General features: G+C 36.0%; 4 protein-coding genes across 9 annotated transcripts; 2 read left to right on the top strand and 2 right to left on the bottom strand.

Annotated features, from left to right (window-relative positions):
- Positions 1-164: 164 nt before the first annotated feature.
- On the bottom strand, positions 165-3,995 carry LOC137715412 (serine/threonine-protein kinase D6PKL1). 3 transcript variants are annotated; one of them, XM_088691717.1, is made up of 4 exons: positions 3,667-3,959; positions 3,184-3,315; positions 1,791-2,887; positions 165-1,244 (listed from the first exon to the last, which is right to left on the bottom strand). In XM_088691717.1, the coding sequence occupies exons 3-4, from the start codon at positions 2,756-2,758 to the stop codon at positions 377-379; spliced, it is 1,836 nt and encodes a 611-aa protein (XP_088547843.1). In that variant the 5' UTR covers positions 2,759-2,887; positions 3,184-3,315; positions 3,667-3,959; the 3' UTR covers positions 165-376. The 3 variants fall into 3 exon arrangements, with proteins under 3 accessions (XP_088547843.1, XP_068310840.2, XP_068310838.2); XM_068454739.2 differs by having other exon boundaries at positions 3,274-3,315; positions 3,667-3,915; XM_068454737.2 differs by lacking the exon at positions 3,184-3,315 and having other exon boundaries at positions 3,667-3,995.
- Positions 3,996-6,750: 2,755 nt separating this feature from the next.
- Positions 6,751-8,853, top strand: LOC137716434 (uncharacterized). Its single transcript, XM_088690417.1, has 4 exons — positions 6,751-7,090; positions 7,613-7,632; positions 8,134-8,229; positions 8,464-8,853. The coding sequence occupies exons 1-4, from the start codon at positions 6,907-6,909 to the stop codon at positions 8,686-8,688; spliced, it is 525 nt and encodes a 174-aa protein (XP_088546543.1). The 5' UTR covers positions 6,751-6,906; the 3' UTR covers positions 8,689-8,853.
- A 1,045-nt stretch (positions 8,854-9,898) lies between these two features.
- On the bottom strand, positions 9,899-14,126 carry LOC137715889 (uncharacterized). 4 transcript variants are annotated; one of them, XM_068455249.2, is made up of 9 exons: positions 13,768-14,126; positions 13,042-13,224; positions 12,276-12,402; positions 12,099-12,179; positions 11,780-11,979; positions 11,127-11,222; positions 10,953-11,046; positions 10,617-10,736; positions 9,899-10,272 (listed from the first exon to the last, which is right to left on the bottom strand). In XM_068455249.2, the coding sequence occupies exons 1-9, from the start codon at positions 13,945-13,947 to the stop codon at positions 10,169-10,171; spliced, it is 1,185 nt and encodes a 394-aa protein (XP_068311350.1). In that variant the 5' UTR covers positions 13,948-14,126; the 3' UTR covers positions 9,899-10,168. The 4 variants fall into 4 exon arrangements, with proteins under 4 accessions (XP_068311350.1, XP_088547840.1, XP_088547842.1 ...); XM_088691714.1 differs by having other exon boundaries at positions 10,617-10,739; positions 13,768-14,073; XM_088691716.1 differs by lacking the exon at positions 13,042-13,224 and having other exon boundaries at positions 13,768-14,073.
- A 3,696-nt stretch (positions 14,127-17,822) lies between these two features.
- Positions 17,823-21,749, top strand: LOC137715471 (oligopeptide transporter 1). Its single transcript, XM_068454812.2, has 7 exons — positions 17,823-18,040; positions 18,429-18,874; positions 18,980-19,077; positions 19,267-19,839; positions 20,073-20,340; positions 20,422-20,604; positions 20,949-21,749. Exons 1-7 carry the CDS (start codon positions 17,968-17,970, stop codon positions 21,567-21,569), a joined length of 2,262 nt encoding a protein of 753 aa, XP_068310913.2. The 5' UTR covers positions 17,823-17,967; the 3' UTR covers positions 21,570-21,749.
- Positions 21,750-27,801: the final 6,052 nt, after the last annotated feature.

Genomic DNA, 27,801 nt, shown 5'->3' with positions numbered 1-27,801 from the left:
TACAAGTCAAAGTAGAATGAATTTTGAATTTCAAAAAGTAAAATGATGACTTTTAAGTTACATAGAACAAAATAGAAAAAAAAAATCGAGTTTCAAGGAACGTAGCTAAAAATAAGTCATTACTATTCTTATCATATCAAAGAAAGAAAGAAAGTGGATCCACATTTGGAAACAGCATTTCATCATTTGAGGCTGAGCTGGAATACAAATCTGTGTTTCATAACAACACCAAGCATATGATCACTATCAACACTGGAAAAAAAAAAAAAAAAAAAACCCTAAATTCCACATAAATAATCAACATTTCAGAAAAGTCTACATCTTTCTCAATAAAAAAAAAAAAGGAAGGAAAATGGCATTTCAGTTCCGAAAATAATTAAAAGAAATCAAATTCCAGATAATTGTTTTGATCAGGATGAGTAGCAGCAGCAGTAGCTTTATCACCGGTTGACGCTGCGGGGGCTGAAATCCGCTCAAACTCGACTGGTTTCGGAATATCTGGAGGACTTGCACATCGAATCAAAGCCCAATTAACACCTTCAAAGAACGGATGCTGTTTAATCTCCGTTGCGCCTCGCTTATATGCCAGCCTATGCTGTGGTTCTTTCACTAGTAGGCCCCTGATCAGATCCCTTGCTGAAAAGCTAACCACTGGTGTTTCCGGGAATCTCAATGGCTGACCTACCACATTGAACAGGGTGGCTCGATTCCCTGATCCCTTGAAAGGTGTTTTACCAAACAGCAGCTCATACAGAAAGATCCCGAAGGTCCACCAATCAACAGCACTGCCATGCCCTTCACCTTTAATAATCTCTGGTGCCAAATACTCATGAGTCCCAACAAACGACATTGACCGAGCATTGGTTGGCTCAGCCATAAGTTCTGGCAATGGCCGTACTTGGTTTCCTACTTCATTCTTGGGTTTCCGGTCTTTCTTGGATTTACTTGAAAAGAAACGAGGGGAGAAACATGTTGTAGGCACCACACAAGATGGCTGAATACAAGAGGGCTCGATGCAAGCAGGTTGCACACAATACGCTGAGTTCCTTCGAAAAGGTTCAGAATCAGGGGCTGAAGATTTGACAAGGGTTGGGCTGACAATGCAGCGCAGGGAAAGGTCAAAGTCAGAAAGCATTATGTGCCCATCATCTCTCACAAGGACATTTTCTGGCTTGAGGTCACGATAAACAATCCCAAGCATGTGAAGATATTCAAGCGCAAGGAGAACCTCAGCTACATAGAACCTGCATATTGGTGGACAAATATAACACAAATGATCGTCAAAGTCAAATTACACACGAAAGAGTGAGATTATTTCTTTGCTAGGAAATGATACAGGATTGAAAGTTGTAACTTAGAAGAAACATGCTTGGCAGCTTGTATTAATTGTACAACAATTAATAGAAAAAGCTGGTGGTTTACGTTACCGAAGGTCTGCAGCACAACAACAGGAAGCACCCCTTGATCAGCCTGAGCGTAGGTAGATCCCAGAAACAACTAAAATCTACGTTATAGGGATTTAATGTGTGTCTATGCTTTATTTAGCATTTTATTGAATTTTAGATCATTCAATAACAAGAGATATAAAAACTTTTATGCCACGGTATGAATCTTAATGGTATGCACCTAACAATGACATAGCAATAAACCAATGAAGCAGGGTGGCAGAAGAAATTCAAAACAAAATAAATGACCATATAAACCACGCATGCTCAAACTGACAATAGAGAACAACATCATTGTCCAAATTTGAACTATATAAGATAATCGAGTATCGAGAGAATACTTACTTCACTGCTTGCTCAGTGAAATGCTTTCCGGGTTGTCTCTGCCTAAGTGTGTGCAAGTCACCTCCAGGGCAGAACTCCATCACCAGACATGAATACTTCTCTGTCTCGAAATGGGTATATAGGGTTGGAAGGAAAGGATGGTCTAAACATTGAAGTATTTCTCTCTCTGTCTGAGCACGAAGAAGTTTTTTACGGTTAGCCAAAGATGCTTTGTCCATAACTTTCATTGCAAAATAACATTTTGTTCCGCTCAACTCTGAAAGATAGACACTTCCAATATCTCCACAGCCCAACTTCTTCAGAAGTCTGAAATGACCCAAACCAAATACACCATCCTTCGATCGGACAGCCTGTATGGCTTCCCAATGTATGTCATTTGCCTTGTGAGGTTTGTTGATAGCGCTACTAAAGCTGCTACAAGTACTTTCGTCACTTATGTCGCTGCTTGTGCTGCCTCTACAAATACTGCTCTTCCCACTCTCAACAAAATCAGCTCGACCACTCAACTTGGCGCTTCCACTAGTCTTGGCAATACTGCTGGTCCCATCATCACTTACTTTCGCTGAAGCTGGGCTAACTCCATTTTCTGATGTTTTCTTTTTTTGATCACCGGCTTCTGGAAAATTCCTAGACCCACCCACTACAGGATCCACATCATGTGAAACCTGTTTTGCATTACCCAGTGATAAAGCTGAACCTAACTGATCCGCCAAAGTTTTGGCAGACTCCTTCTGATGAGGAATCTTATAGTTCTTTTCTTCAGTGATTTCTGTGGAAACCTGATTCAGTGCATCTTGTTGAACATGCCTAGGAATTTTTTTGGGAGTGACTGGCTCCGATTTGCTCATCTTTGTAATTGGTAGAGGTGAAGGTCTGCGAAAATTTCCTTCTGCTGTTTGACTACCAATTAATTTCCTCTGAGTTTCCGGGGAAGAACTTCTGGCACTGGATTTAGAGGCCATCGACATAAATTACACTTGATATAAAAGATCGAATTGGACAAACCCATTACTCATTCCCCAACCTCACCAACTGATTCCCTCCATTGACACTCTCGATTAAATTCATCTTCAAGTCCATCAATTGCAAGTCAATTTCTACACACAAACAAAGAGTTCACCACTTGGAAACAATAGATATAATACAGAACAGGGAACACTATCCAATCCAGTCTATAGAACTAGCACATCAAGCGACAACATTTCAACCCGAAAATAAAGACACATCAAAATCATTACTCCATCAACACGATGCAGATTCAACTACACAACCCAGAACTGTAATCAACCTTAAATATTTCCAAATGAACAACACGCAAAGCAGTAAAATTTTCGTTCCGGCAGATCAGAATTTAACATTTCTTAAACAATTAGCAGAAACTGTAAAAACCTACCTAGAGAACATCAAGAAATGGGCATAAACGCACAGACTTGCATGCAACCCAGAAACATCAAGCTATAAAACAATCTAAAAAACTTTCTACCTCAAAAATGCCAATCCTTTCCCCATGAAAGCCCAAAACTTTCTGCAGAAAAAAATGCCATGGATCAAAGAGCCATGGGAGCTAAAGAAAAAAACTCAACTGAATTTATGTAATTGTGTATCTATCAATACACACAAAACCCATAATCTATAGCAAAAGATAAGAAGCAAAGTAAAGAGATTCATACAGATCTCCAACAAGATAGAGTGCAATAAAGAAGCAAAAATCAGATCTCAAACGTACAGATCTCATACAGGGACCCAACACTTTGGATCCAAAATACCCAGATGCTATAAAAACAAGATAGAGTGCAATAAAGAAGCAAAAATCACCAAACAAATCACAGGACCAGTTAAAAGTGAACAGAAAAGGAAACCCAGAAAAGATAGATACCTGGGCTTGAGAGAGAGGGGGGAGCGGAGAGAGAGAGAGCCTTCCACAAAAAATCAGAACTTCGAAAGGGTTCTTTGCTTTGGTTTTGCTTTAGCAGAGTGGAAAGGAACAAGGAAAATAGCACTCACAACTGTTGTGGGGAGAGGGGGAGAGAGAGAGAGAGGGAGAGAGAGAGAAGGTTTCTGTGAGTTAGATTAGAAAGACTCAGAGAGAGTTGGGTCTGCGGGCTACCATAACCATCCATGTATTGAGGCTTTGAGTCTTTTGACAGAGAGAGAAATGGGGTCAAAGCCAAACTGCAAAAGCTAGGGCTTTTTTATTTTTTTTTCTTTTTGTTTGTTAATTTTTTTTGTTAATTATTAAGTTTTTGTTGAGTAGTGCTGTTTACACATTAATTTTCACTTTGTAGACATTCTCAATTTTAGACTGTTAATCGAAGTAAAAATAAATATGTGAAAACACTATTCTTTTTTTGTCTCTTAGCATTTCGTCTGTTTTTTATTTATTTTTAAATGAAATGTTTTAGGTTATATTTTTGTATACGACGCTGCGAGTTTAATCTAGATTTATCTTTTTTGGTATAAACAGGAGTGAGACTCTTCATGGACTCTATACATTATAGTTTAATGTCAATTTTTGTGCTATTATTATAAAATATTATGTAAAAAATATGAGAAGTCAGAAAATTCATCAACAGTCCTACCTTGAGAGAGTTTAGCGTATAAATATATTATTGTATTGAATTTCATTTTTCTAATTATTAGGGTTCAATTATTTCCATGTATTTTGTCCCAAATACAATTGTCTGAATCAATGTATGGGCCTCTCCTAGTCTCCACCCTGTCCCTCATGCTTTGGGAGTTTTGAGCTTTCCTAATTATTTAAGGCTTTGAGGATATGGGAAATGACCAAATTGACCAGGCATGTCCCCTCCTTTCTGCCACTTTAACTAAGTTGTTTTTGTAAATTTGGGTGTTGATTAATGATAGGGGCAAATGCTCCATGAGAGTGCTAGTTGATGAGATCATGATCCAATTGGATGGTTAGGGATTGATTGTTGACATGTTGGAAATTTGGAGAGGTGGGCCATCAAGTGACCAATTTTTTATGGATAGTGCTTCTTTGTGCACATAAACAAGAGTAGTTGGATCATGAAACAAGGGTCAAGATTTAGACTCTAAATTATTAAAACAAACATATTTAGGTTAGATCAATTGATTTTGGTTATGTATTTTTTTTTTTTTTTACAATTAATTTTGTATTATCACAAAAGGTACTCACTTTAAAGAAAAATAGGACAATTTACCCGTTTGATCACCATTATGATTTTACATTTGTAGCGAGAGAAGGGACAGTGTAAAATGTGTGAAACAAAAATTGGAAAATAAATATGGTTTGACAACGGTTTGAAAAATGGATTAAAAAAATAAACGATAGAAGGTTACAAGACTCGTTTGAAAGTGTTCCTTAAATGGCTGAAAACATTTTTTATGAAAATATTTTTGGAACCAATTCTTATTAAAAATATAAGTGAATCCAGCCAAAGTGTTTTTTAAAGCTCTAAATCATTTGGGAACAGTTATTAGCACTCCAAAAAAACTTATTATACACTCCTCATAAGTGTATTTTTCTTTCTAATTAGGGAAAATTTGGAGTGTAAAATCAGATGTTTGGAGTGATAATAACAACTCCTATTTGTTTTTCTCTAAAAGCGGTTCTAATCATTTTAAAAGTGCTTCTGTTGCGAAAATTAGATAACAGAAATTAGGCTCATTAAATATTGAATTTTTGTGCTCGTAAGTATACGAAGCAAATGACAGTATAGCATATAAGAACGGATATCGTCCCACAGAGATCGAATTGATTCTAAAAATCATACTAACTACATTGAAACAAATTGTAATTGAGAAGCCTTAATGGAAAAGAGAAAAAAATTGAATTAAACTAAAAATGAAATATGACTTGAAAATAAAATGCATGAAATAATTAAATTAAAAACATAAGAAAATAAAACATAGGGCATCCGAATTCACTGTAATCAATTCTACTTAATTCCCTTAATATGTTATGCTCAAGTAGTTCCCCAATACTGATGATCGATTTTCCCTAAATTATTCGACGGCCATGACATATGGTTGCATCAAAAGTATCCTTACATGTTAACCCTCTATGGCATCTAGATGGATTTAAACAAGTAAGAACCCATTAAGCTCTATGGAAATCGTTGGAAAATCATACAAACCCTAATTGCATGGCATCTACAAATAGGTGGTTATGGTATCGACTGCAAGAAGCTAAACCCAAGTTAAGTATGTCATCTACTCTAACTTGCATCAAATCAACCTAATTTAAACCTAGATGGTGATCAAGCATCTAAATAAAAATCAAGTGCATTACGAATAGCAAAAGATACTCAATAAGGAAGAAAAACTTGATAACAACAATGCTACAAGACAATTAAGTATTCATGATTAAGCTATATCGTAGCTCTAATAAAGAAAAACTCCAAAATAGCTCTTCCTCTTGGCCTTCCTTGCCGCAGCCCCTATGTAGAATAGATGATTTTTCGTTTTGTTTTTGTGGCTGACTTTTCACATGGAGAATGGATCTCCTTAATATAAAACCCACGGCAAGGGTATTAAAGGCTAATTGGAATCCAATTAAAACCCCACTAAAATCCTATCACTGATGGACTTGAAGTCCTTATTAAAGAAAATGAAAAATAAACGGAAATAATATAAACTAGAAATTAAGTTCTCTTCTAAATTCCATTGAATAGCATTCCCATCTCTATTTGATTCCAAAACTGCTCAGCTTCATCTTCTTGTTGTAATGCACATGTCTTCGCGCAACTAGTTAGCTTCTTGTTCCATTGAAATTACTATAGACACCTGAAATCTCTATTTGTCACTTCTTTTTCACGTAACTCCCGTATTGAATGCTTATAAATTAAAACAATACAAATTAGTGCATTTAACCTATCCATATAGACAAAATTCAAAGAAAATATATGATAATAATATATGAAAATATGCACCCATCAGCTTTCAAACGAGACGATAGTTACATCTAAGTTTTTTTGTTTTTTTAAGCTTTCCCACTCCTATCTCCAGCTAGAACCCCCAAAAACCGTCAAGAGTATAACAATCCAACAAACCAAACGGACCCCTTCCTTATAAACCTCATCTTTTTCACTTTTCAGGCTTAGGGTTAGGGTTTTACCAGACGGAGATTCTGAAAATGGAGCCTGAGAGAAAGCTATCGGCGGAGGCTGGCTCTGTATTCCAGGAAGGTATAGGATTGGTTCTGTCTCGGTGGTCAGCGCTCCAATTGGCCGTCGAGAACGAGTGGGGCGGTCGTGACTCGCGCCGCAAAGCGGAGCAACTCGTCGCCGATATCTTCTCCTGGTTCAATCACTCCACAGGTACTTGATTCCCTCAGCTCCTCTAGCTCGACTCATCCAATTTTCCATTTTTGTGTAAAAAGTTGAGCTTGAATTTTGATTTGCTGCTTATTTTTTTATGGAATTATTATATGATTGTTGGGTTTTTGTAATATTTTGTGATGCATTGTGTTTCTGAGATTGGAATTAGGATTCAATTGGGAATTTATATGTGAAAGTAAGAATCTTTATCACAAGAAATTTCAATTTTGTGCGAAATCTTCTATTTGCTTAACAAATTTCTGTGTTTTAATCCAATTTTGGTGAGGATTGATTGGTTTTATAAATAATTTGCTATTATTGGTAGGAATATGATACAATGCATTAAGTGAAATTGGTAATTAAGTAAAACCTAAACGGTAATTATGTTCAAATTAGCAAATTTTCTACATACCGAATTTTATATGGAACTGCTAATTTTTTTCTTGGGTTCTTGAATGAAAGTTTTTGTTGATTCTAGCCGAGTAGAATGGATTCTGACAACCATGTGTTGATTCTCCGCAGAGCCTCCTTACATCGAGGAGGTATGCGTTTGCCCCTCAACTTCGTGTCCTCGGAGAACACTTAATAGTATCTTAATGGATGAAAATGGAGAAGATTTAATATGCTTCTGATGGGAAACTCAAAAGTAATATGTTTACTCAATAGACTGCGTCACTTTGAATGGGCCACCATTACAAAGATTTGTAATGTGTGTGTTCCAGACCACCAGCACTTGTTTGACTATTCGACTTTTAGAAACTCAAAACCATTTAGCATCAGCTACATTAAAGTTGGCAGCTAAGAATCTGCTGCATCTCCTGCCATCGTAGATATTCTGCTCATGTTTCATTCGACAGACAATTTATGGATGATTTCATTTCATGTGTTCATCATTGTTTCTCTAAAGTGGGGATGCAACTTTTACTTTTCGTAATGATTTCCATCTTTATAATGTTTGCGTTTTTTTTTCCACAGGTAGCTGAAAAGTTATGTCGATAATTTCTTTGCCTTTTGCAGGTCGACTTCGATTTATCTTCTGAATGATTATGCTTGATGAGTGTTTATATTGTAATTTCAAGTCGATTGAAAGCCTAAGGGAAGCCAATCAACGAAGAGTTGCTCTTCCGCATGTTAGAGAGGTAAAGCTCCATTTAAACCTCTCAGCCTTTAAAGTTTTTACTAATTAACAAAATAAACTTCTCTTATGTCTGGTGACAAAGTGCTTTTCTCTGAATTTTTGTATGTTGAAAATAACTTGTGGAAGTTGTCTTGAAAGTTTTCCTCTAAAGCCGTGAGTGGCGGAGTGAGGATGATACGTTGAAATGTATGCCTTGCTAATAATATCTCTTAATTCTCTTTGTCACTCATGCCAGGTTGCAAATGATGACGACGAGGATAGTGACGAAGACAATGATAATAGAGATCATAGCATGGGAAATGATGACTCCTCAAACATGATGGTAGACATACCAGAGGCTCATTCGAACTTAAATCCCGTAGACGTCTCCAGCAATGAGTCAAAGCCCAAGCCGTCGGCCAAAGCAGAAGATGGATGGGAGGTAGTTGGACCTAGAAAACATAGGGGTAAAAGGAATTAGCTTGAAGCCTTGAACCCCCCAAGTATATGCTAGTCATTTTGCTCAACAATTTTGTCGCTTTATTCTCTGTGAACTAGAGTGAATGTATGTATAATCTGGATCATATACAAGTACAATTTCTCAGCATTAACCATGAATCTACAGATAATTGCTTCATTTATACAATATACGGCCCAACTATTGTACATTCTGAGCATATACAATCCCGTAATCAATATACGGTCCAACTATTGTACATTCAGCGCATATAAACTCTACCGTTTGCATTGATCATGCTCCGAATGGAGCAAAGGTGTGGGTTAGGCCAGTTGACTAAGGCAGTGTACTTTGAATCCCATTAATCGTGACTAACAATTGACGAGGACAATGCACACGGAATCTCATTTTCCGTGACTAGGAATAGTTTAGAATATCATTTTGTCAGAAAAGGAGGCGCAGGAAGTTTGAGCTTCTCACAAAAGAAACAACAATAATTGGAAAGGCATTTGGTCATTGGCACTAGATGATGGGTGAAGACAAAAGAAACAACTAATTAATGCCAACAGTTTGAAGATGGAACAAAGAGTGGCTTCTCGTGCTCTCCAACAGAAGACTGTCTGGCATTGTCTTACAAAACATAATACCCATCAGGCAACAACTAATGTCTCCAATAAAGATTTGATGCTTCACCTCTTTCACAAACGCGGAGTAGAGATCCTCTCCGATTTTTGTATTTAGAGCCCAAGGATCCGAAGATTCGGTCATTCAAGAGAGAGAAAGAGAGATAGTTTGTGTGAGGTGAGCTAGGGGAATGAACTAATGAGAATCACATGATTTAAAAGGAGTGATCTGGATCTCTGGGTCCGTAGGCTCCGAACATGGAGATCCAGAGAGGATCTCAATTCTACAAAGTACAAACACGTCCACTAATTGCTACAATCATCCTTCCCACAAACTTCTCATGTAAGATAAGTCCTCTTCGTGAAATCAGAATTCTGACATTGTGTGCAAACAGTTTTCGTAACGAGATGTTTTTGTTTGTGTCGGACAATGGTTTGTAGTTAAGGAGGAATAAAACTTTACATGTAGGAACCCAAACATTGTTTTCGCAATCTTGTACCCCGCTCAAAGAGAAAAATATAAGAACAAGTCGCACGGTCATGGGCAGCCATATGTAATTAAATTCTAGCCTCTTGACCGAATAAAACAAAGGAGAATCAAAAGACAGAAATAAACGAAAGCGCGGATAAGTAGAAAAATAGTGTGAAAAATTTCCTGAGCCATAGAATACTATGGGGAAGGACAGAGCTACATAAGAATATACTTTGCACGAGCAAACCAAAAATTACAAAAGAAGAAGAAAACAGCTGATCATCTTACTGCAAATTAAGAATTTCACTTCACATATCGGTATGTGGATTTGCGATCTAAACATACAGGATATCAAATATTTTTACTGTTCCTTCTAGCTTCATTTTCTTTCCACACAAATACCAGAGCATCACGAAAGATCAGAAATAACACGATCGCACTTGTCTTCCAAAATCTTCACAGCTTCAGTAAATAGCACTTCAGGAGGTAATACACCGGTTGATTCAATTTTGACTGTGTGCACGAGAGCGAGTGAGACAGTTAGAACTCTGAAAATCATTGATGGAAACAAATTGTGCTATATTGAAACTTTTTCCTATATGAACCCAACTTCACTCATATTACATGATGTAAGCATATATATTAAAGTAGTCTACTGAGCTCGTATCTGAAAATGATCCAAAGTTCTGACTTCTAAAGGCTCTCGAGTAAGTTATTATTACAAACAAAAGAATTGAAACTGAATTCTTATAGATTTGTGCCATGAGGACCAAAGCTGCAATTCTAGGACATCGTGAGCAACGAGAAAGCAAAATGAATTTATAATTCCAACTTTGAACACAGAAGAAATTACTTACAAATGAAATGATCCTTCTTACGCTGCAGAGCAATAGAATTCTCCCAACCCTTCCCTTCTCTGATGCACTCCCTGCACAGTGTGCAAGCTCGCGGTCTGGCTACAGTAGCCCTTTTTTTACCTGCTAAGCGGTCAAATCATCAAATCAAGCCACTCCAAAAAATGACAAAAACAAGGCAAACAAATTGTATTTCAAAGCATGCAAATATAACAAGAGTTTTTATAATCCAAATACCAGGACAAACCCACAAAATTATATCATTTTTGGAATAAATTTTGCTACTGGTCTAGTATCTAGAACAGTGAGAATAAATGCCACAAAAGGGTAATGACTAACCGTTGCCAATATCTTCAATATCAAATACTTTAACTGGGCATGTTGCCACAAGTTTCTCAGCCATCTCATCTTCAATATCTTGCGATATTATAACCTAATAAGAAATCAAAATCTTTAAGATTACTTTGACATAATCTTCAGAGTGTTTTCAAAATCACTAAAACAACTCCTTACCTCAGGAAGCATCCTATACCAAACAGGGGCAACTGGAGACCATTTAGCATGTGTTTTACCAATGCCCTTAACAGCATGTGCTTCCAGATCAATTTCCTAAAAAGTGGTAAATTTAACATCACTTAAAAGTAAATTTACAAGAACAGTAAACATTACTGACTACTAGATAGAATAAATACTGAATTGATACGATAGTAGTTGGCTAGAATGCTGCATAATGAAACAATATTTGAAGTCGATTGCTCCACATATCAAATTTTAGACCTGTGCTTAAGTTCCAGAGTGAAAAGTGCTGTATATCAAATTCCCAAAATTTTCACAAATATCTACTAATTTCAACTAATTTTAGACACATCTGGCTTTGCAAAGCTACGTGTGATGACCCATGCGACAGGGAGTGCATGTTGTCTTGAGTCAAACACAAGAAGTGTACACAAGGGATACTGCCATTTCAAACACGTATAAATAAATATCTACTTGCATTCATTTCTCTTAATGAGCAGATTGGACAACTTAGCTGTTATTAGTGCTAGCATCTGTTCTTACAGGAAGATAAATCTTGGTTGAGCAGGTAAAGGAACCAAGCGAGGAGAAAAAACACTTATGATTTCTGAGCAATGACCACAACAATACAAAACAAAAAACATGTTTACCTGACCAGGGCCTAGTCTAGCAATTGTAATGTCTCCACTCGTGGGGCAAATTGGATTGTCGGAAAATTCTGGCAAGGAATCCTGACTGCAAGTAAATGATGTATATGTTTTTGGTTTTGAGGATGACTCTGACTTGGTATCTTGCGATTCCAAAGGATACTCACTCCCATTTGGCAACCAAATCAATTCTTTTGACTTTACTGCATAAAATGTTGCAAAGTCATCACAAAAAGAAAATTCCCACCAATAGTCTTGGAGAAAGATAGGTCTATAAAACTTACTGATAGTCTAAAAAACAAAACAAAACACAGAACTATACCTGAAATACGCTGCCCCCCTCGTTCACAGCGAACATGGAGCTTAAAAACGATGGTGTTCTTTTCATTTGGTGTATTATTTTCTGCAAAGTAAATATGACAGGAAAGAACTCAGTAGAGGAAATAAACAAATATAAATTTATTTTATATAAAATAATGGAAATATCAAACCATATTACCTGTAAATTCAAATAATCTAGGGTCAACCTTGATCGGAATGAGACCCAACCTGTGAGCAAGTACTTCATCTTGGATTACTGATGTATTGTTTGCAATAAGAACTTTTTCAATAGCCATTGTGGGAACCTGCGCTTGTATAATACAACAAATTTAGATCGCCGTTAGTAACATATACTGCCAACTGAATAGCAATTCTCATTACACTTCCATGTATATCATATCAGTGAGAAAAATATATAGCATACAAATTCCAATTACAAAAAGTAGATCCAAATTTCCATGGAAAAAACACCTAGCATTAATTCAAGGAAATAAGAGAAGCAGACACAAACTCATATGAGATGGTTTAAGTAAACATGAGAAACTGACAATGAAGTCACTCAAGCTGTATAGAAGTAACAAGTTGAACTTAAAACACTTACATACCCGAATACAAGTTCTTTTTTTTTTTTTTAATATGCCATGCATGATGCTTAAACAAGATTCACTATGTCACAGAGTGATACAGCTAGAAGATGATAAGTTGAACTTAAAACACTTATATACCCGAATACAAGTTCTTTTTTTTTTTTTTTTTTAATATGCCATGCATGATGCTTAAACAAGATTCACTATGTCACAGAGTGATACAGCTAGAAGATGATATATAAGCCCATGAAAACGGAAAATGAACACAGAACTAGTATATGAACTCAAAACAATATTAACCACTGACGGAGCATAATTTAATCATGCATACTCAAGGACTCGTGAATTTAATCAAACCTCAGCTATAAGGATTCTCCGGAATGCATTGGCAAGTGCTGGATCAATGCCGATCATATCAAACTCCATCTCATCCTCCGTAAGATTAATAACTTCAACTTTAAAGTTGTCACAGAAGCTATCCACTAAGTTATTATCGACTCCCATTGATGCATAAGCACCATTATACTGAAAAGTATCAGTCTGTAAACACCAAAATTTAAAACTGTAAGAAATAAGAAAAACAAGAAAAATTCTTCGATGCCTTTCCTCACTGTATTGGGAGAAATGAAACACACGAATCCTAACTAATATCGCCGAATGCAGGTTTATGCCACTTTGGCAGATTGCTTACTTCGGTTTCACCACTTCCACATAATCTTTTCAAAGAAACAATCTTGGTCCAAAGAAAAATTATTTTCTTCATTGAAAAATTTACCTCTATGCTTGAACGGGGATCGAGCTTATGCGTTCAGGTAACCCAATTAGGTAAAAAAAAAAAAAAATCCATTAACTATAAAGAAATTCACTTTCCCGTATTTTCTCAGCAACCAAACATGACCATCAACAAAAACCAAAAACCAAAAGAACCCAAATTTCTACTCAAAACAGTCAAAATATCTCAAACTAGAAACAAAAAAAAATCCAAAATCGAAAAAAATGTCAGAAACAAAATCATGGGGAAATGTAGATTTCATAAAACAAAAATTGAAAAATGAAAAAAAAATTGGGTGAAAAATTCTGTACATGAATGGGAGCATCGGCCTTGCACTCGACACGTGTCCTCTGGAATTCAATGTTCGGGGGCAGCCGCCCCATTGGCACATCTGAGAGCTTCTCTATGAATTCCAGCGTGGAGTTGGCCTTCGCAGAGTCCGATGCTTCAGACTCCGAACCCGACGTCGTATCTTCGGTATCGGACGACATCGTTTCTTCCTTCACTGCTTCACCGGCCACCCTCAATCTCTCTCTCTCTCTTCGTTCTCAGCGATCGAATTTACAGTTAGGGTTTTGGGGTTTAGTGAGAGAGAGTGACAGTAGGGAAAATTTGGGGTTCAGGGTTTTGCAGAGAGAGACGATGTAAATGGGCCTTTCATAATTACCATGGGCTGGCCTTGTGTTTGAGCCATGTATAATAAGGCCTCGTTGACGAGGGGTTCTTGTGTATGGCAATCCGTAGAAGGCGGTGAGGATTTAGAGAACAGTGTCTCAAACTAATCTTGTACTATTGAGTTAAAACAAGCAGCAACGCTGAAGTCACTTAGTACTACAGTTTAGTGGTATTTCTTTTCACTTGTAAGTGAAAGGTCTTAGATTCGATTTTCGTCAAAGATGAATTTGAACCATATTATTGCTAGTCTATTGTTAGCCCACCCCTATATAGGGCAATAATTTAAACGTGTGAAACCAATGTGAGGTAGGGCAACAATTTAAACGTGTGAAACCAATGTGAGGGGTTAGGTAACTGTGGCTTGCCACCAGTTGTCCCCCTTTAAAAAAAAAATGTGAGGGTTGGGTGAGACTAAATACAGAGGGTTTCATTCTTTTGAAGGGTGTGTTGAACGGGTAACGTTGTCTAGCAGTCTGGAATCAAAATTTTTCTTTAATTGAGATGTGGTTTGTGTAATTTTTCTAAATGAAAAGAAATATATGGCATCCGGCTATTAATTCAGGACGCCCCAGTCGCATTCAAGTGAGTCTTGGTAGCAATAAGTAATTCCCGATACAATAGCGCACATTAACCTGGCCATCTAGCCTAACCTACGAATTTCATTTTAGTTTAAATACACAATTTTCACAAAACTTATCCCACTTATGAAGCATAAATTACACAAAATAATATCCATTGACACTTGGATGGAACTCCCTCATATGCTTGATGAGTAGAAGATAGCTCATAAAAAATGGATAGAAAAATTCATCAACGTTGTGAAAATTCAACAAGGACAGTCTTCAAAACTAGTATGGGGAAAATGCAGGTAAAATAATCTTCATTTGTTACTGTGTTGCAGGCCAATGAAGATCCCCTTTGATAAAAGCTGCTTCTTCTCTTCCAAATATTTCACTGTGAAGGGAAACGGAACCAGAACTGCTCCATGAGCCTTTGGCTAGTGAATAAACCTTAGCTATGGTTGGTTCCATGGGTAAAACCGAACCCTGGAAAGGGTCACTTGCTTGCTAACAGATGGGTTCCATATTATAAAGCTGCAACATTGTATGATTGTATCATCTGCAAGGCATACCAGTCCGTTACAAATGCCTGACGATACAAATAAGTATATATTGCACAGCAGTTGCTTGAGAACCATTGGAAATATTCATGTATATATTGCACAGTAGTTGCTTTTGCCAGGATTTGTTGTCATAATTCATGTGGTGAGTAAATATTCATGTTTGATGTTATTTGCAGGTATAAAAAGTGCTGGTAAACTTTAGAATGATGAGAAAGCTGTTAGGCAATGGACCATCTCCAATATTTTGGTGTCTCGTTGTAATTCTGGTTTGTACTTTGAATTACTGCCTACGAGTTAACTATTTATGTTGTATTGCGAGCTTTCAGAACCATGATGTGCTTGACATTTTCAAAGGCTCAAATTTACAGCAACACAGATCTACCTCAAGAAAATTTTCAGCAATCACAGATCTACCTCAAGAAAATACAACACTTCCATCTATGATCATGCATGTATCTCCATCTACCTGCTGACAATTCAAATGTGGCTGCACCATTGCCACTTGCCCCTGTTACTAACACAAACATTTGTTCGTTTAGACTCAAAGAGCTTAAATATTCGACAATGTCTTATCAGCAATTTTCCACAGATGTCCCAAAACTTGTGCTACACGTTAAGCTTTGAGACAAGTTTTAATGAAGAGAAGTGCAAAATGGGCAAAGACAGAGACTTTGAAAGCTAATTGAAGACGTTGGGTCAGTGTCTTAATTATCAGCAATTTTCTAAGGAGGATTGGCGCTCTTCCACCCCAGCTGGCTCTTTGTCAGAATTGTGTTTAAAAATATTTTAAGAATGACGAGTTTGCAATCAATTTATTTAAAGCAGTGTGTGATCTATCTGCATTTAGGTTTCCTTGTCATAATAAAATTAGACTAGAATATCATGGTAATAAACAAAAAATTGTGTCTAATATGGGAAAAAAAAATTATGAATGGTGGACCATATGATTGATATCATTTATGGAGTACACTAATAAAAAACAAATATATGTTATAATTGTTGGACTAAAATTCGTAATCAACTAAAAAACACTTATGTGGATTAGAACCTCCGTCGAACAATCTCTATAGTTCTACATTTCTCTTTGTATTGTGACGACGTCATAGTAAAAGAGGTAAAATGTGAGAGCATAACCACAGGCCCTTGTCATATAGTAAAAGAGGTGGAATTTGAGTAGCCCATCATGTAATTCTACTCGAACATGACTTTATGATCAAAACTTTAGTATTCACTATTCATATCGAATTAGGTTTTCTAATCGTACCAGGACTGCATCAGCTATACATTCCTAGTGATACATTATCCTTATTAATGTATAAGTATCATTTCAAAATTTTGCAAAATGTCTAGTGGTATTACTTTTCACTTGTAAGTGAGAGGTCTTAGGTTTGATCTCACCAAAGACGAACTTGAATTATATTATTAATAGCTCATTGTGAGGCTTAGCTTACTCCCCCACCCCTTAGTGTAGATAATATTGTTTGTTCAAAAAAAAAAAAAAAATAGTCTTACAATATAAACTCTTGCAATTTCACTCATGTGCTCCAAGTTCAAAATTCCCCATTCCTCTAAATCATTGTAATAATCTTGAAAAATAAAAGTCTTACAGTATAATTGGAGTGGAATAAACACCGCATGTCTGTGTTGGACCTTCTAGTTTTTTTAGAGGGGTTTTTGTTTGACGTCCCCCTCTTTTCTTGTATTTTCATTTGTTTTCTTAAGAGGGATTAGGTTTATTCCCCTATTTTCTTATATTTTCACTTTATTATTTCTTCTTGTATTTTGAGAAGGTTTATGTTCTTGGCTAGGTATAATTTCTTTTAATCCAATTTTCTAAGTATATATATCAGCATATATTTGGATTTATAAATGTATGGAAGATGAAATTTCTTTGAATTATTTTCATAAATTTTATTTATTTTTATATATACCTCACTCACAGGTTAAATCTTAAATGTATCACATAATTTCATATTTTCACAACTTATTTGAATTGACTTAGCTGTCATCCCCCCCAAACTGGATTTCTCATCTACCACTCTCTGTGTGCAGAGAAGGTCCATATTAGCATAAGTTTATTTTTTTTGGTAAAAAGAATATCAAATATCTTCTTACCTAAAAGACTCGGATCGATTTCCAATTTTTCTTTCCCTTTTTTGGTTAAGCAGTTCGGATTGTGTTTTATTTTGAGGCCCAATACTAGTCTAGGTTCATTTTGTTTGTTTTTTCCTTTCTGTTTTTCTGTTTATCTTCTTGCCACTTTACGTGGAAATGAATATTAATTAGCCTAAATTCCTGGTGAGCGAATTGAACATGATTCAGAATTCTTGCAAGATTCATAACGTACCGATTCGATTCCTAATGTGAATCTAATTACTCGCAGAGTTAATGCGACATTAGGAATAATTAACACGCTACATGTTTTTTGTTAGGTTAAAATTTAATTTTTCCAAATTTAGATGCATGGCTGTATATTTGACTAATCTGCACTACAGCACATGGTTAGTAGGCTAAAACATGCACATATCACTTTCCTAATTTAAGAAACATCCCCTAACACGTTTGTTTACCAGAGAAAATCAACAAAATAAACAATAAGCATTTGTATATAAAGAGTGCCATTTCCATTTTTTTGTAGCCATTGAGGGTTTTGAAGCACACTGCGACCGAAAAAAGGTGGAAGAGAGAGCAGAGAGGAAGCCCGGAGAGAAAGATGATGGGCGGCTTCGATGGAGTCTCTGAAGCAAACTTGCCCGGCAAGCTTCACTCGGACATTGATGTCATTGGTTAGTAACCCTAGCCGAGTAGTACTCCTTATGATCCCTTTACATTATTTTGTTTTGTCAACATTTTTATCCAGAAAAATCTTAAATTTTCTGGGAATATACATAAAGTGAAATGGCTTCAAACTTTTATTAAAAAAGGATCTCAACGGACACTAATAAAATGGCAATAAATGGATGGCTTATTGTCCTTTCGTCTCTCTCTAGTTTTATTTTTTGTAAAAAGTTTGTAACCAATTTTGTTTGTGTTTATGTTACTAAATTTTTATTTTAATATAATGTAGAGATGTATGTGCAGTTGTCCTGAAAATTCATGACAACATCGCAGATGATGACGGGCCAAATAATTCTGGAATTATAATCTGAACTTTTTTTGTATTTGCCGACGTAGGTGATGATGAAGTGAATGACTGCCCCATCGAGGAAGTTCGGCTAACTGTTCCAATCACCGATGACCCTTCACAGCCGACCTTGACGTTTCGGACATGGGTTCTGGGGATTTTATCGTGTGCAATTCTTGCTTTCGTCAACAAATTCTTTGGGTTCCGAACAAATCAGCTCTCTGTTTCTTCAGTCTCGGCGCAGATTGTTGTCCTTCCTCTAGGAAAGTTGATGGCTGCGACCCTTCCAACCAGAAAATTCCGAGTTCCCTTCACAAAATGGTCGTTTACAATGAATCCGGGGCCGTTCAATCTGAAAGAACATGTGTTGATCACCATATTTGCTAACTCGGGAGCAGGCGGCGTTTATGCAGTTCACATCATCACGATTGTCAAGGCCTTCTACCACAGACCGCAGAATCCTGCAGCAGCCTTCCTGTTAGCACAAACCACTCAGGCAAGTTTTGGCACCACTGATTGATTTATGACTAGGTTTTCTTTTGTGTGTTTGATTTCTTGCTCGGCAAGTAATTGTTTTGTTGTGAAATTTGAAAACTTTCAGATGCTTGGGTATGGATGGGCTGGCTTATTCAGAAAATACCTTGTTGACTCCCCTTACATGTGGTGGCCCTCAAATCTAGTTCAAGTTTCTCTCTTCAGGTACATTCTTACCAAATCATCTTTATTGAGAAAACTATTTGGTATTCCATGTCAATTATGCACTGTCATGTGGTTAAGTTACGGCCCATATTAGTGTGATAGGATTGAAAAAAAAATTGTCACTTACAATCGCATGGCATTTCTTTGATTTTCTATCGTTATCAAAAAAAATTATAACTTGATTGGCAGGGCATTGCATGAGAAGGAAAAGAGACCAAGGGGAGGCCTGACTAGGCTGCAGTTCTTCCTTACTGTTTTCGCATGCAGCTTTGCTTACTACATTATTCCCGGATTTCTTTTCCCCTCCATCTCTGCTTTCTCCATTGTTTGCTTGATATGGAAGAGCTCCATCACCGCCCAACAGATCGGTTCCGGCATGGGTGGCCTTGGCATTGGCTCTTTCGGCTTCGATTGGTCCACAATTGCCGGCTTCTTGGGCAGCCCTTTAGCCACACCTGGATTTGCCATCATCAATATGTTAGTTGGTTTCATCTTGATCCTCTACGCTCTTACCCCCATTTCTTATTGGTCCAATGCGTATGATGCTAAGAAGTTTCCAATCTTCACCTCTCACACTTTCGACTCCACGGGCAAGACCTTTAATATTTCACGGGTTCTGAACGAAACAACTTTCGACATTGACCTCGAAGCGTATAACAATTACAGTAAACTCTATCTCAGTACCTTCTTTGCCTTTACTTATGGTTTGAGCTTTGCCACTCTTACAGCTACTATTTCACATGTTGGCCTCTTCCATGGAAAGTACGTTCTTTTTTCTTTTCAGCATCACTTTCAACTTCGAGAAGTGATTTTTGAACTCTTGTTTCTTCCTGTGCACTCCTTTTTGTGAGCCATTTGATTGAATAAATTGAAGGAGACTTATCAAGGGACAAAAACAATGAGAGGAGTGCAGAAGGAGAAAACAGGAGCGTGAAAATCAATACACTCGATTATTACTCTTGTTCAAAGCTAATAACTTGTTCATACATGAACAGGTCAATTTGGCACATGTGGAAGAAGACAGCTAGTGTCGTGAAAGATCAAGTCGGCGACATCCATACCCGTCTGATGAAAAAGAACTATGATTCTGTCCCTCAATGGTGGTTTCAACTCATCCTTGTTTTAATGGTTGGCCTTTCCATCTTTGCTTGTGAAGGTTTTGGAAAACAGCTCCAACTTCCATGGTGGGGAGTTTTAATGGCTTGTGGCATTGCCCTATTTTTCACCTTGCCCATCGGCATTATTCAAGCCACAACAAACCAGGTATGATCAACATGTTGCAAATTTCGTCCGAAGAGACTCATATAAGTTTCAATTTGTCATCTAATTGTATTTGTTGTGCAGCAACCTGGGCTTAATGTGATCACGGAGCTAGTTATTGGGTATATTTACCCAGGGAAGCCCCTTGCTAATGTGGCCTTTAAAACCTATGGATACATCAGCATGGCACAAGCACTCACTTTTCTTGGTGACTTCAAATTAGGTCACTACATGAAGATCCCTCCTAAGTCAATGTTTATTGCACAGGTAACCGAAATTTATTGATATAGCAGCAATTGTTTTAATTTTCATATTTGTAATATAATTACACTTACAGTTCTTCATTCTTTATTAAAGGATCGATGATACGAAATCCATCCTTTAAGGACGGACATTTTGCATAGAGAATTTTTAGTTAATTACAATCATTTGATGAAAGTCTTCCCTTGTACAATAAAAGCGCACTAAACCCTAGTTTACACACAACTTATTGTCTGCTTAATCCCTCCCAATTTTACTTCCGATTTAAATATTCATTCTTTAATCGTTCATAATTATGATACAGTCACACTTAATGTGATTTGGATCATTTCCGTTTTGTGCATCTTCAGCTAGTTGGAACAGTAGTGGCTTCAGGTGTATATTTTGGCACAGCATGGTGGCTTCTCGAATCCATTGAGCACATATGCGATACATCAAATTTGCCAGAGGGAAGTCCGTGGACATGCCCGGGAGACGATGTGTTCTACAATGCTTCGATCATATGGGGGGTCATAGGCCCCCTCCGAATGTTCACCAGTTACGGAGTCTACAAGGAGATGAACTGGTTCTTCCTCATCGGCCTCCTTGCACCTGTTCCGGTTTGGTTCCTCTCCAAGAAATTCCCCAACCAAAAGTGGATCAGGCTTATCAACATGCCCATAATCCTCGGAGCAACGGGCAACATGCCGCCGGCTAAAGCAGTGCACTTCATAACATGGTTTACGGTTGGTATTTTCTTCAGCTTTTATGTGTACAAAAGGCACAAGGGCTGGTGGGCTAGGCATAACTATATCCTCTCTGCTGCTTTGGATGCTGGCCTTGCCTTCATGGGAGTTCTCATGTATTTCTCCCTCCAATCCAAGGGGATCAACGGGCCTCAATGGTGGGGTCTGGAAGGCAGTGACCACTGCCCGTTGGCCCAGTGTCCGACGGCTCCCGGGGTAGCTGCCAAAGGCTGCCCAGTCCAATGAGATATGCTTTCGAGGAATCCTGCATTTGTGTTCTTATTTCATTGTGAATGTCACATCCCAGTTTCTATTCCGAACTCCAGATCCTGCATTTGTGAATGTCATGTTTCATTACGTACAGTGTGCTTTGTTATTAAACTACTTTAATTACAGTTTTAAGATTTGAATCGTTCTGTTGATAAATAATTCTTTTCATTTTTCTATCATTTGGAGCTAGTTAATTCAATTGAGCATGCTTTTATATTGAAATCTGGTCTTTATAAATGACGATGGCTACATTTCCGAGTATATGTTCTTCAATTAGACCTACCTCCAGTAACAAGCGACGTGTTGTTTGCACTCCCGTTTCTCTTTTCGCTCACTCTAAAATTGTAAGAAGACCGCATTCAATCTAATTTCTCTAATTAGTTATGTCTTTTCATCTTAGACCTAGCATGAGAAATGGGTTTTGAGTTGAACATGAAGCCCAAAACAGAGAAAATGTTATTGGTGACAATGTGTATGTGATGCATCACCCACAACGAATAGTTTAAAATATTCAATGCTTCGGGGCATTCCGCAGCGAGGTTCAATTATCTAAACTGACTACTTTTTAGATCTTCATCAAATAATCTGTCTTGCAAAGAGTCATTGAAATCCATTGTCTAGTTTTTAGATCTCCATCTAAGAATCATCCCAACAACAACAAAAAAGTCATTAAACTTCAAAATCATTTTACCATTTTAAAGAAAAGAAGGAAAAATTAGAATGCCCTACATCTTTTCTATAGTTGTTAGATTAAACATTCATCCCTTTTAAAGATTTGATTAAGGTGCTTTGATCAATTGTCACCTCGATAATTTTCTATTTATTTAATTTTCATGTCATTAATTTAAATGCATTTATATAGAGGCATAATGTATATTAGCAACTAATTGCCTATAATATAGGAATTTAATTTCGTTAATCCCATTCTACGCATTAAATGATATTTTTTTAATAAAATAAAATAAAAAATTAATTAGCTAATTCCACATTTCCTTATTAATAATATTTAAAAAAAAAATTCTCCTTCTAATAAAAATGTCTCAATAAAAAGTCTTCAATACATTTTTTTTTTTCAATTCTAGGTATATAAAAAATATACTTAAAACTTATGGTACATTTGAGAACAAAAGTATCGACTTTTGATACGTGCAGATTTCAAATATACCGAGGAATCAAATGTATCAAAAATTCAAATGTACCATAAAACCAAATGTACCTATTGTTATGTAACCCTTTTGGTACCTTTAGATTTCAAATATATAGAGAAACCAAATGTACCAAAATTTCAAATGTGCCCATTGTCAGGTAACCCTTTTGGTACGTTTAAATTCCAAATGTACCAAAAGACCAAATGAACAAAAAATCCCAAATGTACCACAAAAACCAAATGTCTCTATTAGCTAACCCTTTTTGGTACATTTACATTCCAAATGTACAAAAAATCAAATCCACTATAAAACTAAATGTGTCCATATTATAGGTAACTGAACATAGCTATATAATCAAACAAATCTTTATTATGTGTTGGGTTTTCTAAATAATAAAATCTAACCATTTTTTTTTATAAATATTCTACTATATTCACAAAAAAAAAAAGTAAAAATGATAACAAACAATAAAAAAATGCATAGAGATGGATAATAAATGCAAAAATATAGGGATAATAGGAAAAGAAAAAAAAAAGAAAATGAAATGTCCAAGAGAAGTCGTGAAAAACTAAAATTCTAAACAAAATTGAACTTATGTGAAAAACAGAAATTAATAACCAAAATTTTAGGAAAATGTTTGATCAAATTTTCAAAATGAGTGTATGTTTAATCTAAAAAAATTTAAAAAATGAAGAGCCTATATCAAAACGCTCCTTTAAAGAACCAAACGTTCATGTTAAACGAACATTAAGTTCGTTTGATTTTTAATAAAGTGGTGAGCTTTAAATGATGATCACATAAATGAACAATTCGTATTATAACATATGTACACTAAAAATCACAACTGCATAGACAATGAGACATTGAACGTGCACCTAAGCATTGTTTTTTCTAAACTCACCGTCATGGTTGCATCACATCTCCATACATATGATGTTTCTCTTTGCTAAAATCCAAAGAAATGGTGAACTATCTTAAATTTTGAGAGTCCCCAAACGAGCTCACCCACTTGGTGGAAGCATAGAGGTAGATAAGAATTAAAAGATAAGCTTTCCAACTTTCAAAGGGACAGATCACCAAACTCAAAGCATCAATAGACGGCTCAGAAAAACAGGATATCATCAATAAGTATGGACAATCATTGTTATCATTGACATCGTTTCTAAAACCAGTAATTTATTCACCAACACTTATGCAACATCATTGGCTTTCATTGGGTGAAAATTTAAAGCATCATCATATGTTCTCAATCCCTTCAACAACTTTGTCTTTTGCCACAAAGGATAACCGTTTGACAGATAACGCTGTCAGTGCGCACACTGCTCACCAGTAGCAAACAACCAGCAATGCTAAGATAAAAAATTTGTCAGATAAAAATTTGTCAATGCTAAGATCAGTAGTTCGTGAAGGTGTTTGAAGTTTTTCAACTTGGAATGTGATATCTACACATCTTATTTTATTTCTTACATATTTTTTTAATTTTTGACTGTCGAATCGGATGAATTGAAGAAGATCTCAACGGATAGAAATTATCAAAGGATGTGTAAGAAGTAAAATGAGATGTGTGAATAGCATATCCCTTTCAACTTTTACTTTTCGCACTTTTATAATTAGGGTTTTTTAGCATTTGTAGTCAAGAAGAACACACATGCAAATATGGCTAACAATAACCATGAAAGAATAGGTTTAAGATCAGTCGTGTCAAACTTTCTGGCTTGTATTGCCTTTGCGTACGATAATTAGGGCACACATACATTTGCAACACGAAAGGGCGCACATGATTACGAAGGTTAGCTGTATGTGGGCGTATTCTAGTTTTATTTGTAGTCAGGAAGAACGTACGCACCGACGTGACACACAATTTTCACTAAATAAGGGTATCTGGGTTGGTTGCGTATGAGCGCCTTTGAGCATTCTGACTCTTATTTCTCGTGCTTCTGAAATTATGATTTGCATACATTTGTATCCAGAAAGAGCGCACACGCCAACATGATTCCGAGTTTTCATAAAAAATAAGAAAAATACTAAGATCAGTCGTGCGTGAACACATTCACACTTTCAGATTTCTAAAACGCGTGAATCAACTAGGTCGACGTGAATTTGTACTAAAGGGTAGGCCGGGGCCCCCGCTCGACAGAGCTCCCACTTGGAGATAGGCGTGATCAAAGCTAGCATGGGACATTAGATCAACTAGTCCAATAAATGGTCCAACTAGTCCAATAAAAGACGAGAGGAAATAAATGGTCCTAGGTGGGCGGGTGGGGAGAGATTTTTGGTAGTGGAATCTGGCATATGGCCCACTAGTCCAATAATGGTATGACGAGAAATAAATAATCGAAGATAATGAAAAAGATAATTTTAACGAAAAACTTTCGATATTATTCATTTTAACGAAAAATCATATTTTTTACGTTAAAAAATTAATCCTGGTATTATTCATTTTACTCTTTATTTTGTCCTTATCGTTAAAACTCAAAATTTTCAAGTCATTTTCATTAATTTTCCTAATGAAAACCCTTAAGTTGTACAACTCGTCTAACAATGTAAGTATAGTAGTCAAATTCATATTCATAAAATAGAACACTCGCCTCAAATATCCTCTACCACTAAAAGTATAAAATTCATGAATAAAACATTTGATTATTACAACTTTATAAGTGGGGCCCGAAAGTTGTAGATGAGATTAAAAGGGGCAATTTTAATTTAATTTATAGGTAACTTTGGTAACTTTGGTAATGTATTTTGATGTCGAGTGCAAGAAGATGAAAATGCTATCTTGATCAATCGATTCAATTCACGCGTATTATGTTTTATGAATGTTTAAAAATTGTTGTCAGGGATGGCTCTTAGTTTAAGAAGCATGCATCAAGTGGGAAAAAAATGAATTGCATCAAGAACATGGTGGAGTTTTATCAAATTTCCTTTATGCATTAATTTTTCAGATTAGAGTTGATGAACAATCTAATACAATTTAATTATTGTTTAATGTCTCGATATGGTCCCTAGGTATAGTTATATAATTTTCAACTTGCTAGTAAGTGTATGAGATCTTAAACTTAACTTTCATAAATGTCGAATTCGATATTAAAGTTGTGTGAAGTTAGTCCAACTCCACTATTATATTATATGAAAATGAGACGTTTTAAAGTGACACGGTTAGGGCTCATGGTCATGGGCCCTTGTTCTAAAGGTCTGAAATCAATTGTTGTCCTAGATGAATAATGCCAAAAAAGGGTGAACGACTGCAAGGGTTGACTATACCATCTACATTTCGATCTCAATTTAACTTGTACTTGATTTAGGGCTTTTGCAAAGTCATGTATATGCGATTATCTAGTGTAAACAAGTGTGAATTTATTTCTTTTTACAATACGACGTTATAGTTAGAGAATGCTATGGAGATTAAATTTGTAAATAAAAATTTAAAAACTAAATAACATAGAAGTTAATGATTGAATTATTACTTAAGTTTTGATAAACGTGCTCATTTGTATTAGTCACACGTTATTTAGTTTACAAATTAATCTACTTTAATTTATAGAGAAAATATTCAAATTCGTGTACAAAGCGATGATCACAATGTTCTGATCAAATGCTCTAACAAACATTTTGCACTTGCAAACAATTTATTTCACTGGGAACAAATTCTTAACTTTTTTTTTTCTATGAACTATATTGAAAAACACAAAAATTTGAAGTTTGTCATAACCACATAATTTTAGACGCAAACACATGGTCAACATGAATTTATAACTCATCAACTTTCTTAAATACAAATATGTAAAATCATCATAGAGATAGGTCATTGTCCCCAACTTGGTAATTACCACTTGTACATTTGTCAGGTATGAGATTTTATCATAAATGACTTGGTATTAGTTGAAGTGAGGTTAGGACATTTAAACTTTTTTTCTTAAAGATACAGTCAATGTGTGATATTTCAACACAACCACTTACGTGGGACCTAATTAGTGGGTCACATGTGAGAGATCCATATATCAACTACCATATGGAGCCAACGGGACTCACTCTACATGCGAGACCACAAGACCCACCATTATCGTGTGGGGCCAAGCGGATTCACCCATCACGTGGCAGTACAGTACGAGCCCACTCTATGACTCTAATACCATGTAAAATTATCATAGAGAAGGCCCGATGCCCACTTTCAACAACACCGATATTGTCCCTAATTTGGTAGTTACCACCTACACAATCCGTCAGGTATGAGGTTTATCACAAAATGCTTCGATATTAGTTGAAGTGAAGTTTAAGATATTTAAACTTATTTTCTCAAAGATACGATCATATATTCGCCTTAATTAAATAATGTCATGAACGAACTCTTCCTCATTTGTTTTAATAAAATTTTCTCGTATCTTCAAGTTGCATCAAGAAAAGAAGAAGGGAAATTTAACGAAAAGCTCCTGGTACTGTTCACTTTAACGAAAAACCATATTTTTACACTAAAAAGTCGATCATGATACTATTCATTTTACCCTTTATTTTATCATTATTGTTAAAACTCAAAATTTTCAAGTATTTTTCATTAGTTTTTATAAAGAATATCCAAAATCATTCCCATATTCCCATCATGGGCAAGAATCTTCAACTTTTGAATTGTCAGCAATTTCGAAAGATATTGGGCACATGGACCGCAGACATCACTCGTTTTCTCACTTATATAGAATATCATATCTTCCATGCATGGATGACCAAGACCCATCGTAATCTCGATATATAAAACACAAAGATTCTTATTCCTTTTTACTCCTTTATTTTTTGGGTTATATTAAATATTAAATAACTTGGATGCTTTGTTTTTTTTTTTTTTTCTTTTGATCCACAATTTTTTCTTTAAAAAAGGATTCAAAAGGGACCAGAACCATCTTTTTAAGAATTAGGAAAATTCATAGGCATTTCAACATTCTCCTAATTACCATCATGTGATTTAATAACGTCATGAATCGAATTCAAAGTATATTGTGTGAAGTACAAAATTAAAATTCGTTCCTAATTATTAGATCATTCTCATTGTTGATCCACATGTTACTTTTGAC

This window comes from Pyrus communis, chromosome 3 (assembly GCF_041283825.1).
Source record: "Pyrus communis isolate YQ-2024b chromosome 3, ASM4128382v1, whole genome shotgun sequence".
NCBI classification, from domain to species: domain Eukaryota; kingdom Viridiplantae; phylum Streptophyta; class Magnoliopsida; order Rosales; family Rosaceae; genus Pyrus; species Pyrus communis.
The sequence above is the reverse complement of the archived record's forward strand: the minus strand, read 5'-3'. Positions and strand labels throughout refer to the sequence as shown.